The following is a 14,297-nucleotide window of genomic DNA, read 5'->3' on the forward strand; positions in this document are numbered from 1 at the left end:
ACCAACAACAAACAAGTGTTTGAAGATCAGAAAAGAAGAGAAAAATAGGGCGTGCCAACTTCTTAGTCTAGAAGCAAAATTCTCAATGTGTGAGAACACTTTCGTTTTGTATCAATAGTTCAGTTCTCTCACACACACACACCATCAGTCACATATACAGAATAGAGCGTATTGGTAAGTTGAGTGAGTCTTGCACAAAGACATTAAACTTGTGTATGTAGTCTTTGACATATAGAAGTTAAACAAGTGTTGGATGGAAGGTGCTACCTTCAGTCTAGACTAGGAGTTCAGTTAGGCAGTAAAGTAAGTTCTAAGCTGAGTGGGTTTCTATAAATCTTTGTATAAATCAAAGCCTTCTTATGGTACCTACCCGAGGTGGTAGAAGGGGTGACGTAGGAGCAGTTCAAGTATCCGAACATCCATAAACATATCTTGTATACTTAACAGTTTAACTATTGTTTTAAAACTGATTTGATCAGTTCGAGCTGTTATCTGCTCAGTTCTCACCATAACTGAACTGATATATGCAAGAACTGATCCTCCTTATATCAGTTAATTAGTTTACACAACTTAAAATCTTTAAACTGATTAGCTTTCTTAAAGAAGTATTATTTCGAGTATTTTCCGATTGGGTTAAAACCAAACTCAATCTAATTCATCGGTATTTACATTCTTAGAACACGATCTATTGCAGCTCATTAAGAATATTGTGTTTGAAGTACTGTCAAAGGTGCTCGAACCGATCCATCAATTGGTATCAGAGCAATGTTGTTTTAAAAAGGACATTTGAAAGCTGATATTTTACCATATGTTTCAAAATATTATTTAAAATGAATTTCAAAATCATCTTAAGAAAAATTATATAAGCTTACGGTGGGAAGATAGAAAATTGTTGGATTTATAACTAACATTGTAGCCACTTCTTTCGACTCTGGATTTTGTTGTTTTAGAAACTTGCATGGTTTTGAGTTAAACTGACAGCAAGACAACTAAACTGATCGGTGGACAAGATTGCATTTGCCAGCCTACCAGTTCAGCTGATCAACGGACGAAACCCATCTAAGCTGAAATGCTGGATGATTAAAATGGAGCTTAACCATCAGCAGTATATCACCGCTTAACTGACATATCAGATCAAAATAGATGATCATTGCGGTTCAACATCATTTGAGTCAAGTTTGAGTCATCTCGATCAGTTAGCCAGCATATAGATCAAGTCCAAGGCAAATTAGCTGCTCTTCAGGCAAAAAGAGACTCAAATCGTTGCAACATTTCAAAGCATTCAAGACAACCAGTTATAGGTACATTCAGTTCTATTATGTATAAACTAACTGTTATTTGATATTATTTAAAATATAGCATTTCCCTTATATATGATGGTGTGCTTAATATATAATACAAGGGACGCTTATTTGATTAAATAAACATCATGTTTATCCAGTTGGTTTGAATGTAAATGAACTAATATTTTCAGTTAATGTATTTGCTAAACTGCTTGAATTTTAAATGTTATAAAAATTGTTTTTGAAAACGCGTAAATGATTATATTTTTAAGAGGGAGTTTTTAATTCAGTTCTTTGGAGAAGTTTTCTTTAAAATTATCTCTCGAACCGAAAACTGTTTTAAAATCGTTTTTAAATTCATTTTTTGAGGGGGAGCTTTCTTATCTCTCGCACTTGTTTTAAATGTTTTTGATTCTTGCAAAGGGGGAGATTTAGTTAAATTTTAAAATTTTAAATGTAACGCTACAGATTCGACAACTGTTCTCACTGTATCAAAATGTTCTTTCCAGCGTGCTTATGTCCTCACTCACATGCACCCTAGAAAACTTCCCAGGAGATCACCCATCCCAAAATTGCCTCAAGTCAAGCACGCTTAACTTTGGAGTTCTTATGTGATGAGCTACTGAAAAAAAGATGCACTTTCGTGATATGAATAGTACAAATCAAATCTTTTTAAATCCTCTTCAACTGTACAGTCCATTACATTGAACAGTCTCGGAATCCCTCTCATTCCCGTGTGGGTCGGTTCATTCATGTTCCTTCCACCTAGAAGCCTGTCAGGAGCCGCTCATTGTCCGTGCACCTGATGGCACCGGCGATTACCCCCCCCTCTTCGGCCCCGGGCCTCACATGCCCACCAGCTTCCGCTATGTTAGTCCCCGGAACCACACCGTACTAAGAGAGGTCGGCTCTGATACCAACTGTAATGCCCCAGATTCGACGACTGTCCTCACTGTATCAAGACGGGTCTTTCCAACGTGCTTATGTCTTAACTCACACGCACCCTAGGAAACTTCCCAGGAGGTCACCCATCCCAAAATTGCCCCAAGTCAAGCACGCTTAACTTTGGAGTTCTTATGTGATGAGCTACCGAAAAGAAGATGCACCTTCGTGATATGAGTAGTACAAATCAAATCTTTTTAAGCCCTCTTCAACTGTACAGTCTATTACATTGAACAGTCTCGAAATCCCTCTCATTCCCGTGTGGGTCGGTTCATTCATGTTTTTTCCACCTAGAAGCCTGTCAGGAGCCGCTCATTGTCCGTGCAACTGATGGCACCGGCGATCACCCCTCGCCCTCTTCGGCCCCGGGCCTCACATTAAATCTCTTTAATTGCTTAAGTTTTGTGATCATCGAAAAGGAGAAGATTGTTGGAACATTTTATGTTCACAATCTTGATGTTAAAAAAACGTGCTATTTTTTTCTAATGATTTTACCTAAGTGCCGAGAAACTGAAACTGATCAGGATTCGAACTGATCAGTTATCGAGCCAAAACTGAAGCTATCGAGATGCAAACTGAAAGAGCCAACTGATCACCCAAATTGGACCACAACTGATTGTCCAGGTGATAGGTGCTTCAGCAAAAGACCTTCAGAAGCTCGGGCAGCTGATGAAGAGCTCAGCTGACCAGTTAAACAGAATCAGTGAAATAAGGTCAGCTGACGAGTCAACTAATTTCACCACACCAGTTCAAAACCAGTTCAACTGACTAGTTCAGAAGATCAATTAGGAGCCGAACAGTTTGCAGAACATGACAAGCTTATTTAAGTGGAATCCATCTATTCACAACGGTATAAAAGAAATTGTAAGATCAAAGTACAAAAGTGAACTTTGCAGCAGATCTTAAAGCCAATAACGAATTCAAACTACAACGAATATATTTGATGAGTCTTGATGTACTTACACGAATCCTATTTAAATATAAGATCAAGACCATCAATAAACAATTGTGTGAAGATCAGAAAAGAAGAGAAAAATAGGGCATGTCAACTACTTAGTCTAGAAGAAAAAATTCTCAGTGTGTGAGAACACTTCCATGTTGTATTCATAGTTCAGTTCTAACATAGGCACACACACCATCACTCACATATACAGAAAATAGAGCATATTGATAAGTTGAGTGAGTTTGCACAAAGGCATTAAACTTGTGTATATAGTCTTTGTCACATAGACGTTAAACAAGTGTTGGCTGGAAGGTGCTGCCTTCAGTCTAAACTAGGAGTTCAGTTAGACCGTAAGATAAGTACTAAGTGGAGTGGGTTTGTAAAAATCTTTGTATAAATCAAAGTCTTCTAGAGGAACCTACCCGAGATGATAGAAGGGGTAACGTATGAACAGTTGAAGTCTCCGAACATCCACAAACATATCTTGTGTACTTAACTTTAAACGTCCACTACTCGTTTTCTAAAAAAAGTACTAGAATTAATTTTTTTTGACACTCACTCATTTGGCCGAACCCATACAAAATAAATGAAATATTTTTGACACTATTTTTAAAATAAAATAACTAATTATTATTTGAAATCAAAGGAAACAATCCAAACATAAAATCATCCAACATTTTACCAAATCTAAAAGTATTATTTGAAAAGTATAGCTCATACTAACAACCTCTCAAAAGCATAAATAACTAATCGTTAAAATCTTTAACATAAATCATAATCATAATTGCGTAAAAATAGAAGCGCTGGTCCTCGGGTCAAGTGCACCTTCAGTCCAGTCAGATCATCCATAAAGACCTCCACTACCCTCAACGTCAAACTCACCTGCATCGATTACATCTAGTGAGTCTAAAGACAAAACACTCCATAAGCTTGATAACAATATAATGTGCATACAATTCACATACAACAGTGAAAAATACTTGTACGTGAAATAACATTTTCATGAAGATGCATAAACTTTAAACACAAGCATTTTCATATTAACATATTCATATTCATAATAAACATATCCATATTCATAATTATTCATCATAAACATATTCATATTCATCTTCATATTCATTGTATTCAGATCGTTGATTGTGACTTTCGTATTCGTATTTGTATTGGGCGATGGATCCATCTACATGTAACCACAGTACTGGACGGCGGGGACATCAGCGACACTCTCACCCCTCAACTGAGCCTTGGCCTTACGTATTAACATATCATCGTATCATGTGTCATTGTATTAGTCACAACCCCTTCACATCCTCCAACATTTCATATTTTCATCAATTTATAAAAGATGCATATAAATATTATTTTTCTTTTAAACCAATCATGTAACATATTTTTTAATGTTCATATTAAATCACAAAAATTCATAAACATTTAAAATAATATTTTAACATATAAAACAACAATCAGAGCACTGTCACGACGTTTACTATTTCTAGGTGTAAAATTACCGTTTTACCCTTAGACGTAAAAATCCTCGAATTTGATTTTTTCTTAATTTCATTGACTCTGACATATCCCAAACCATTATTTAAGCTTAAATTAAATTTACTAAAATTTTATTTAGCTTAAATTCTAGACTTTTCAATTAATCCTTAATTATTTTTTAATGTGTTTTAATCCCGAATTAATTCCGACTTTAATATAAAATTCCTAAATTAAAAACTTATATTTTTTATATTATTTTAGCCCTCATGAACTATGACTCGTCCCCCATGAGCCATGTTTCTAATTTAATTCCAAGATGAAAACCCTAACTGAGCTTATGCACTACACCTCGAGCCATATTCAAGTTTCATCGAGCCATGCTGCACCAACTTCTAGACAGACCCTAATGGACCCTTAGCACCCAAAGAACCTGACCCTAGCTCCAAAACCGAAGCTCCCAACCCAGCACAAAATCGGCCGAGAACTCCTAGCTTGATAGGACCCTACGTTTCACGCCTAGGACCTAGCCAATCGAACCAGACCCTGAACCAACCCCTTTGGCACCCTCTTAGGACCCTAGTGAGTCACTCTAGCTCATCCCGAATCCCCCTGGCCAAGCCATCTTCTCCCTGCGCGGCTGCACATCAAGCGCACCTGCATGTGATTCTCGGGTTGGAGTCCTAGCTTGCTAGGACTCTTTCCCAGCTCTGGTGCTTGAGTCCTAGCATGGCTAGGACTCTCTCCCTGACCCCTCACAGACCCTAGCTAGCCCTTGTCCCAGCCGAGACCAAGCCAAGCTACAATTACCATAAACCGAGCCCTATGATCATCAAACACATGTTTTCTGTTTCCAGCTTGTTTGGTTCATGTTTGCAGCATTTTGGGTGTGTTCTTAGGACCCTATAACTCATGTAAAACATCCTTGATCAATACACTAATCATGGAAGCCCCTTAACCCATAATAAACATGTTTTTGGATCATAAACCATGTTTTAAAATTCACATATTATAGAAAAACGAAAAAATTTTATGATGCACTCGTTTTCATGAAAAAATGTTTTTAAACAATTACTATGGTGTGATAGATGAGTAAAAGAGAAGAGTATGACGTGCCTTTGAGTAATTTACGCACGAGAAACGTTTGGCGATGCAAAGAACTTGGACGTGTGAGACCCTAGGATGAATTCTCTTCAAAGCTCACGAGTTTCCCTTCAATTCTACGTGTGGTATGTGTGCTTTAGGGCTGCTAGGAGCTTTCGAGTGTGTGTGAGGCGTGAGTTTTTTAAGAATAAATGGGAGGGTCTGTTCTTATTTATTTGTCCAATAATTAAGTAAAGAAGCCTAGGTCCATTAACATGATCAAATGGGCACATTGAGCCCATTAGCAATTATTTAATAAAAACATTTTTTATTTTTCAGCCATCGGTTTTAGTTCCTCAATCGCAACTCGAATAACCTTTAAAAATTCTTTTTAATGCATTCAAGTAGAAAATCACTTAAAAATCATATATACATATCAACATAATTAATTTAGCAATTAAAATAAATTAATTAACTATTTTCTATATTCCCTTGATTTGCATGCAGTTGGATTACGTCGTCTTAATTTTTTGGACCTTACAATTGCTTCTCCCCTTAAATAAAATTTCGTCGTGGAAATTAGAACTTACCGAATAGCTCTAGGTAGTGACTCCTCAAGTCCCTCTCGGTTTCCCGAGTAGCTTCTTCTTCTGAGTGATTCGGCCACTTGAACTTGACCATTGGAACGACTTTGTTTCGGAGTCTCCTTTCTTGCCTTCCCAAGATTTGGACAGGTCTTTCTTCATAAGTGATATTTGGAGTTAATTGTAGAGGTTCATGATTTAGTACATGTGATTGGTTCGACACGTACTTTCACAGCATCGAAATATGAAACACATTGTGAACTCCAGAAAGAATTGGTGGCAGTTCCACTCTATATGATAGTGTCCCAATCCTGACCAAAATCTCAAACGGACCTATAAATCTTCGACTAAGCTTGCCTTTCTTTCGAAATCGCATAACACCTTTCATAGGTGCTATTTTCACAAATACGTGGTCTCCCACTGCAAACTCTAAGTCCCTTCGTCTCTTGTCGGCATAACTCTTTTGTCGGCTTTGTGTAGTCTTCATTCTCTCTCGAATTTTGACTACAAGCTCGGCAGTCTCTTCTATCACATCTGGACCAATCTCTCTTCTTTCACCAACTTAGTCCCAATGAATAGGAGATCTACATTTACTTCCATAAAATGCCTCAAAATGAGCCATCCCACACTAGTAGAAAAATCGCTTTTTACTTCGCGTATTCAATGAAGTAATAAGGTAGTTAATTCCCGAAGTATATGGACGTGAAGTAATAAATGTACCTTTTACTTCGCATAATAACCGAAGTTGTATTATTGAAAATACTGAAGTCTTTTGCCGGTTTTTGAAGGAAAACCAGTCCAGAATTGGACCGGTGCCGAAGTACGAAATGTGTTTTACTTCATCGATTATTGTAAATAATGAAGTAATATATTATATATAACTTCGCCTTAATTATTATTTAGCGAAGTAGTTTATAATATTTTACTTCATTATTTACAATAATCGACGAAGTAATTCATCTGAAAGACTTCGTAGTTATGTATTTTGATGAGGTAGTAGACACAAACAACTGCACAATTTATCCTATTTGTCGAAGTAAATATAATCTATAACTTCAGCATTTATTCTATTTGTTGAAATATTTTATATTATGTTACTTCACATTTACATTTAGTGACGAAGTAAGTGGTTCGAAAGACATCAGTAATATGTATTTTGGTGAAGTAATTGCGCAAAACAACTTCGTTTTTTTACAGAACAATGTTGAAGTAAATTAATTCTATCACTTCGTCTGGTTTCTTATTGACGAAGTATTTAATATTATGTTACTTCACAATTTGCAAATAACAACGAAGTAATTTACCTGTTACACTTCATTATATTTTATTTTGATGAAGTAATTATTAAAAAAAGACTTCGCAATATATGACTTAATACACAAATATAATTAAATTCATAAATTATCCATCTAAAAATGATTAATATCCACGAATCCACAATTACATATTTATCAATCCACAAATAACCCAAAAATGTATCCACAAAACCAAAAGTATATCCAAAAATCCACAATGACAAACAAAATTTTTTTCCCAACATACACCATCCATCTAAGCACCTACATAGGAGTAAACAAATTCACTCCATTCACTTCTGACCTCGTCATATTGAACCAATATCCACATTCAACCGAACCACTTTGTTTCAGATTACCCTATAATGAAATTGAAAAGTTAATGCAACAATCACAATCTAATTAATAACCACTACCAATTCATGTATTCATAAATAAGTACGATACATACCGTCAATATTTTAAAACCTGGCCCTTTAGAAATACCCTTGGAGGCATTGTACATCTTCACCCCGCTACATTATAAAAAGTAAGAAGTTAATTTTTTGCATATTTATAAGTTAATGTATTCAAAATCAACATAAGCTACTACCTACTTTGTCACAATAATAATTTTGTGATATGATAGGTCGCACTATACGATACATTTCCACTTACCTGCGAGACGGGAATCTCGAATTTTGATTTTGTTATAGTCTCGTACAAGAGGATATACCTGTAATCATCAAGCGCCCCATTTTCGTATTGAATTATATAAAATAAAGATCGACAAAATATGGAAATTATAATACCGCCAAGCCAATTCAGAAACGAGTTCTTCGGGTGCTTCGGGCAGGACCTAAGAATGTTCAGAGTTATATTCAACAGGGAAAAAAAAGAAGAGAAATAAGCATATTTATATATTCAGTTATTTACCTCATCTTCATAAGGGTTGCAGTGATCTCTAAACCACAGCCTCAAAAATTCCTACCAAAGATTTAGAAAATAAAATTATAATGGACATAAGCATGTAATGGCTCTAAATCAGGTCATCATCATGAACCTTGTCGATGTTTTAAGGCTCTAGACCATTTCGAAACCGCTCCTCGTATGAATCAGCGATCCAATACCTACTTGAGTTAGGTGTATGAACCTAATGTTTGACAAATTAAAAAGATACATTATTCAATGAATGCATGCCATTGATTGAGCATTAACATACATCTATTTCAGGTACAAGCATAAGACAAATAACCTCATCAATCAAAACCACTGAACCATCAGATCCCTTTCCAAATTCATATTTGGTATCAACCAAGATCAGACCATGTTCCAAGGCAATGCGCTGCCATACCAAAAACATAAACTTTATGGACGATTAAAATATTATGAACAATAAAACACCCAGTGCATGAGCGAAAACCTGCTATAAAATGAGACTATTATGTTTTGATGATGCTTAATTGCAAGTCAATCTCAATAAGCAACAAAAACGTAGGAATTGCGTGAAGGAAAAAACATGAAAATTTCAACAATAAGCACCTGCCCATACTTGAATAGCTTTAATGCAGCCTCGCTTGCTTCATCATAGTCAGCTTGAGTCATCATTCCCCGCTGAACAATCTGTCACGCAAATCACGAACATGAGCAAATGTACACGAACATGCATAATTAGATGTTTTAAATTTGTATGAATGGCAGCCTTGGTACAAATCAGCCTCTTTCATTTTGAAAATAAGGAGATGCTTCTAACTAGAAGTCCTTTACCACAATATTGCTTGTAATTAAACAAGGAGAATGGTTGAACCTTCATGGATCCCTCCCTACAAGGATCTTCTTATGCTATGGACGACATTTAAGCATCTCCATATGCCAAAATTTGGCACAATCCGGTATTCATTTTTTTTCTTTTTTTTAGCATCAATTCAGTATGTTTTGGCACAAAAGTTTGATAAGATTAGACTTTTGTTCAAGCATACACAACTAAAAGAAATCTCTTGTCTTTCAGTTTCAATCAAAGAATTATTTGTTTGTAATTCTCTTCACGAACAAAGCAAGCGATTGAATTCCACGGTTAGAGATGCACTTATTTACCTAAAACACTATTTTTTGAATGCCGGCCCCTCAAAACCGTCAATCCATCGGATGACAAATCATCTGCATGATATTTTTTGGGGAAGTTACATTGTCTCGGTGTTGCACAGAAAAAAGTACATTGAAATACATAAAGGTCCTAAGAGCGGGATAGTTTGTGGATCTAGACATTCAAAAAATATAAAAATATTGAGGGATGTTGGAAGCACACAAGCATAATTAATTAAAGTTAGAAACGAATAAACAAGTTACTAAAAGAAGAATATAAACAGTTCAAGACATGCAAACCTCTTTGGGAGTTGTGGGAACATCATGATCTACGTCTTTAGTGGTCGGTGTGAGTATATTTGCTGGCAACTTTTGGTTTTTCACCAAATCTATAACAGATAAATGCAGAAGTGTCAGTTAAAAAATTAGATTAAATCATCTATTCAATCCCAAGCCTCACCATCAGGAAGAGCATTTCCGCAGTAGTTCCGAATGCCTTTCTGGTAGACAGTCCAAAGTGATGTATCAGTACTTCCAGTCACATGGCCTCTAACTACGAACAAGAAGCATTGTCAATTGGCATTCCAGGTAGATAATCCAAGATAAAAAGAGAGGTATAATAACTCTATTTCGTGCAAGGAATAGCGCTCTGCAAAAGGCTTATAACTCACCCCCAAACACTGGCTGCTACAAGAAAAAGAACATTAATTGAATTACTCACCAACAAATTCAACAGGAAATACAACACATTTTTTTGCAGTAGTGACGTTTCTATCTGGAGATGAAACAACTGCGTTAGGAATTATGTGCCGAGTTACATTAAACCACCACAAACTTTTTTCATTGAGCACCTGCAGATATCAATATGCAATTAAAAACCTAAAATAACCTTGTTACTGACTTAAAGCTCAGTGCAGACAAAACATAGGGCATGGACTCGATCACACTAGGCACTACAATTACCTGACCCTTGAAAGGGATTGAAGCAAGAACCCTATCGAAAGCACTTTGCCTGTCAGTTGTGACAAGTATAAGATAGTCTCCACAGTCATAAATATCTCTAACCTTCAAAGATTACATTTTTCTGTTCAGCAAGAATCATTTCTAAATGGGTCCTGTGGAGAAATACGAAACAGTAAATTCACCTTGCCTCTGGTCTTGGATTGAATACCAGGAACTGTTAAATGGAGATGAGTCTCGGACAGGCAGCTGGAAAGCGAATCTTTGATCGTATTCATCAACTGATTCTTCCGATCAATACTGGTCAAGGCTTCAATAGAGCGCGGCGGCTGGCCTTCCATTGATGATGCAGATAACTTAAAACTTTTGAGTACAATTTTTCGATTTGCAGATGATGATGATAGGAATCTTGATGAATCGACGTTACTTTGGAGAAAGGGGTTTTTTGCGGCTAGGTTCATGCATTGACACTCGGCCATTCTTTTGCGCTTATGTTGGTGTTGGTGGTTCGAAGAGAACGGCGGTGAGTGGAACGGCGGTGGTGTTAGGGTTAATTTTGAAGGAAAATGTGGATAGATCGAATGAGCTCGCGTACGTCTCTGATCGAAGGATATATGATATAAACGATATTAAATATTTAATTAAACTTATCGGTTCATCCTATTACTTCAGTATGAACTTATTTTCCTTATTTTTTACTTCATCAACATTGATATGCCGAAATAAAATATAATAAAAAATATAGTGAAGCCCGTGTTTTTAAACATCCGAAGGAAAACATATTATTTTACTTCGCTTGTGTTATTACTGAAGTTATTGGTAATGTATTACTTCGTAATTTATTATTGCCGAAGTAACGCCTGCCGAAGTAAAATCCGATTTTTCTACTAGTGTCAATTGATGATTGATAACTATTATTGTAGATGAACTCCACTAGATGTAATTTTGGTTCCCAACTGCCTTGGAAAAAGATCACACAAGCTAGCAGTAGATCTTCTAAAATTTGAATAACTCTTTCGGACTGACCATCAGTTTGATGATGGAATGATGTATTGAATAATAACTTGGTCCCCATCGCTGCATGCAAACTCCTCCAGAAAGATGACGTAAATCTCGGATATCTATCAGAAACAATAGACACAGGAATCCCATGCATGCGAACTATCTCTCGAATATATAACTATGCATACTGATTCATGGTGAATGTCGTCTTAATAGGTAGAAAATGCGATGATTTTGTAAGATGATCGACTATCACCCATATAGTATTAAATCCATTGATAGTCTTGGGTAATCCTACAACAAAGTCCACAGTAATATTTTCCCATTTCCACTCGGGAATAGAAAGTGGCTTAAGCTTTTCCGCTGACCTCTAATGCTCAGCTTTTACTTACTGACATATAAAACACTCGGTCAAAAACGAAGGATATTTCGCTTCATGCCCGGCAACCAATATAATAATTGCAAGTCTTCGTACATCTTCGTGCTTCTAGGATGAATGGAGTATGGTGTGTTATGAGCTTCCTTCATAATGATCTCTCTCAAAGAGTAGTCACTAGAAACCCATAAACAATCTCGATAACGAACTATACCATCCACCTCAGAATATAACTTGCCTTTGGATTCATCTCTTAATCTCCACTTTTGTAATTTCTCATCAGTAGACTGTCCCTCACGGATTCTATCTCTCAAATTCGACTGTACTGACAATGTGGAAAGATTAAGGGCCTCACCCCTAGCATAACTTGTAAGCTCAAACAGCTGTATCTTGGACTGCAACGGTCTTTGGAGTGATATTTGATTAATAACTATTGCCTTTCAACTCAATGCGTCTGCGACTACATTAGCTTTTCCCGGATGATAGCTAATCTCACATTCGTAGTCTTTTATGAATTCGAGTCATCGTCGTTGTCTCATATTCAATTCCTTTTAGGTGAAGAAGTATTTCAAACTTTTATGGTCGGTGAAAATCTTGCACTTCTCCCCATACAGGTAATGTCTCCAAATCTTCAATGCAAAAACTACCGGTGCAAGCTCAAGATCATGAGTGAGGTAGTTTTTCTCGTGAACTTTCAACTGTCTCCATGCATAGGCTATAACTCGTTCATTTTGCATTAGAACTATGCCCAAACCAATTGTATAAGCGTCGGTATAAAGAACATACTATCTTTGCCCCGAAAACATAGCTAACACTGAAGCAGAAATCAAGGCTTGCTTCAACTTATCAAAACTGTTTTGACACTCGGATCCTCATACAAATTTTGCATTCTTCTTTGTCAAGGCAATTATAGGTACCGCTATCGATGAGAATCCCTGAATAAACTTTCGATAGTAGACCGCTAGTCCCAAGAAACTACGAATCTCGGTAACACTTTTCGGTACTGGCCACTCTCTCACTGCCTCAACATTACTTGGATCAACTTCAACGCCATCACTAGAAATGATGTGGCCTAAGAATGCCACTCTATCAAGCAAAAACTCACACTTGCTGAATTTTGCAAACAACTTCCTCTCTTGCAGTACTTGCAGTGTTGTCCTCCAATGACTACAGTGCTCCTCTTTATTCTTTGAATAGATCAAAATATTATAAATGAAGACTATAATAAACTGATCCAGATACGGCTGAAATACGCGATTCATGAGATCCATGAAGATCGCTGGCGCATTGTTCAACCCAAATGTCATGACCATAAACTCACAGTGCCCATATCTAGTTCATGTGAATATCAAACTCTTTCACTTTCAACTGATAGTATCCAGAACGAAGATCAATCTTCGAGAATATCGATGCCCCTTGCAACTGATCAAATAAATCTCCATTTCTTGGTAGAGGATACTTATTCTTGATAGTGACTCTATTTAGCTCTCGATAATCAATGCAGAGTCGCATACTACCATCTTTCTTCTACAAAAATAATACCGGTGTGCCCCATGGAGAATAACTAGGGCGAATAAAACACTTGTCTAGCAATTCTTAAATTTGATCTTTTAATTCTTTCATTTCGACAGGTGCTAGACGATAAGGTGCTTTAGAAATAAGTATTGTGCCTGGCATTAGCTCAATAGAGAATTCCACCTCACGATCAGGTGGAAGGTGGAATGCCAGAAACGTCCTCGGGAAAGACGCTAGGAAAGTATCTAAAAATATCAACATCTTCCAACTTCTAGCTAATAGGAGCATGTTCGGTAGTGACACATGCTAGAAAGGCTTGGCATCCACGCCTAATAAGCTTCCTCGCACACAAACGAGATAATGTGCGGAATTTGCTTGTTTCTCGCCGTCTCAAAGACAAAAAATTTACCACTAGGCGGTCGAATAGACACTTATCGCTGATGAAAATCAATCGAAGCTCCATTCGCTGATAACCAATCCATAACGAGAATGATATCAAATTCAGGCATATGGAGTACAAAAAGATCTTCCCAAACCACGTCTTTGTATTAACGAAGCTCCAGATTCTTGACAAATTTAGACGTGAGCATTAAATCACCGGAAGGAATAGAAACTTTGAAATCCAAATCCATATTTTCAGAAATAATGTTAAGTCGCTTAATGAAGGTTTCACATATGAAAGAGTGTCTAACTCCCGAATCTAGCAATGCATAGTTTGCTACACCTTGAATGATAATTCTCCCCGTGATAAGCGTCGTGTCTGGCTCC

The 14,297-nt window shown here is 36.7% G+C and overlaps 1 protein-coding gene across 2 annotated transcripts; it reads right to left on the reverse strand.

Annotated features, from left to right (window-relative positions):
• Positions 1–8,147: 8,147 nt before the first annotated feature.
• On the reverse strand, positions 8,148–11,219 carry LOC142539094 (phosphoribosylaminoimidazole-succinocarboxamide synthase, chloroplastic-like). Of its 2 annotated transcripts, none has more exons than XM_075644385.1 (11): positions 10,822–11,219; positions 10,640–10,741; positions 10,398–10,527; positions 10,137–10,229; positions 9,977–10,065; positions 9,147–9,217; positions 8,850–8,939; positions 8,658–8,747; positions 8,531–8,581; positions 8,407–8,453; positions 8,148–8,330 (listed from the first exon to the last, which is right to left on the reverse strand). In XM_075644385.1, the coding sequence occupies exons 1-7, from the start codon at positions 11,113–11,115 to the stop codon at positions 8,915–8,917; spliced, it is 804 nt and encodes a 267-aa protein (XP_075500500.1). In that variant the 5' UTR covers positions 11,116–11,219; the 3' UTR covers positions 8,148–8,330; positions 8,407–8,453; positions 8,531–8,581; positions 8,658–8,747; positions 8,850–8,914. The 2 variants fall into 2 exon arrangements, with proteins under 2 accessions (XP_075500500.1, XP_075500499.1); XM_075644384.1 differs by having other exon boundaries at positions 8,152–8,330; positions 9,137–9,217.
• Positions 11,220–14,297: the final 3,078 nt, after the last annotated feature.

This window comes from Primulina tabacum, chromosome 3 (assembly GCF_025594145.1).
Source record: "Primulina tabacum isolate GXHZ01 chromosome 3, ASM2559414v2, whole genome shotgun sequence".
NCBI lineage: Eukaryota > Viridiplantae > Streptophyta > Magnoliopsida > Lamiales > Gesneriaceae > Primulina > Primulina tabacum.

Coding starts and splice junctions, on each gene's coding strand:
- LOC142539094 (XM_075644384.1), bottom strand. CDS start 11,115: ATGGCCGAGTGTCAATGCATGAACCTAGCCGCAAAAAACCCCTTTCTC. Junction 10,742..10,821: donor AATCCAAGACCAGAGGCAAG/GTGAATTTACTG, acceptor TAATCTTTGAAG/GTTAGAGATATTTATGACTG. Junction 8,748..8,849: donor CAGTGGTTTTGATTGATGAG/GTTATTTGTCTT, acceptor GTCAAACATTAG/GTTCATACACCTAACTCAAG.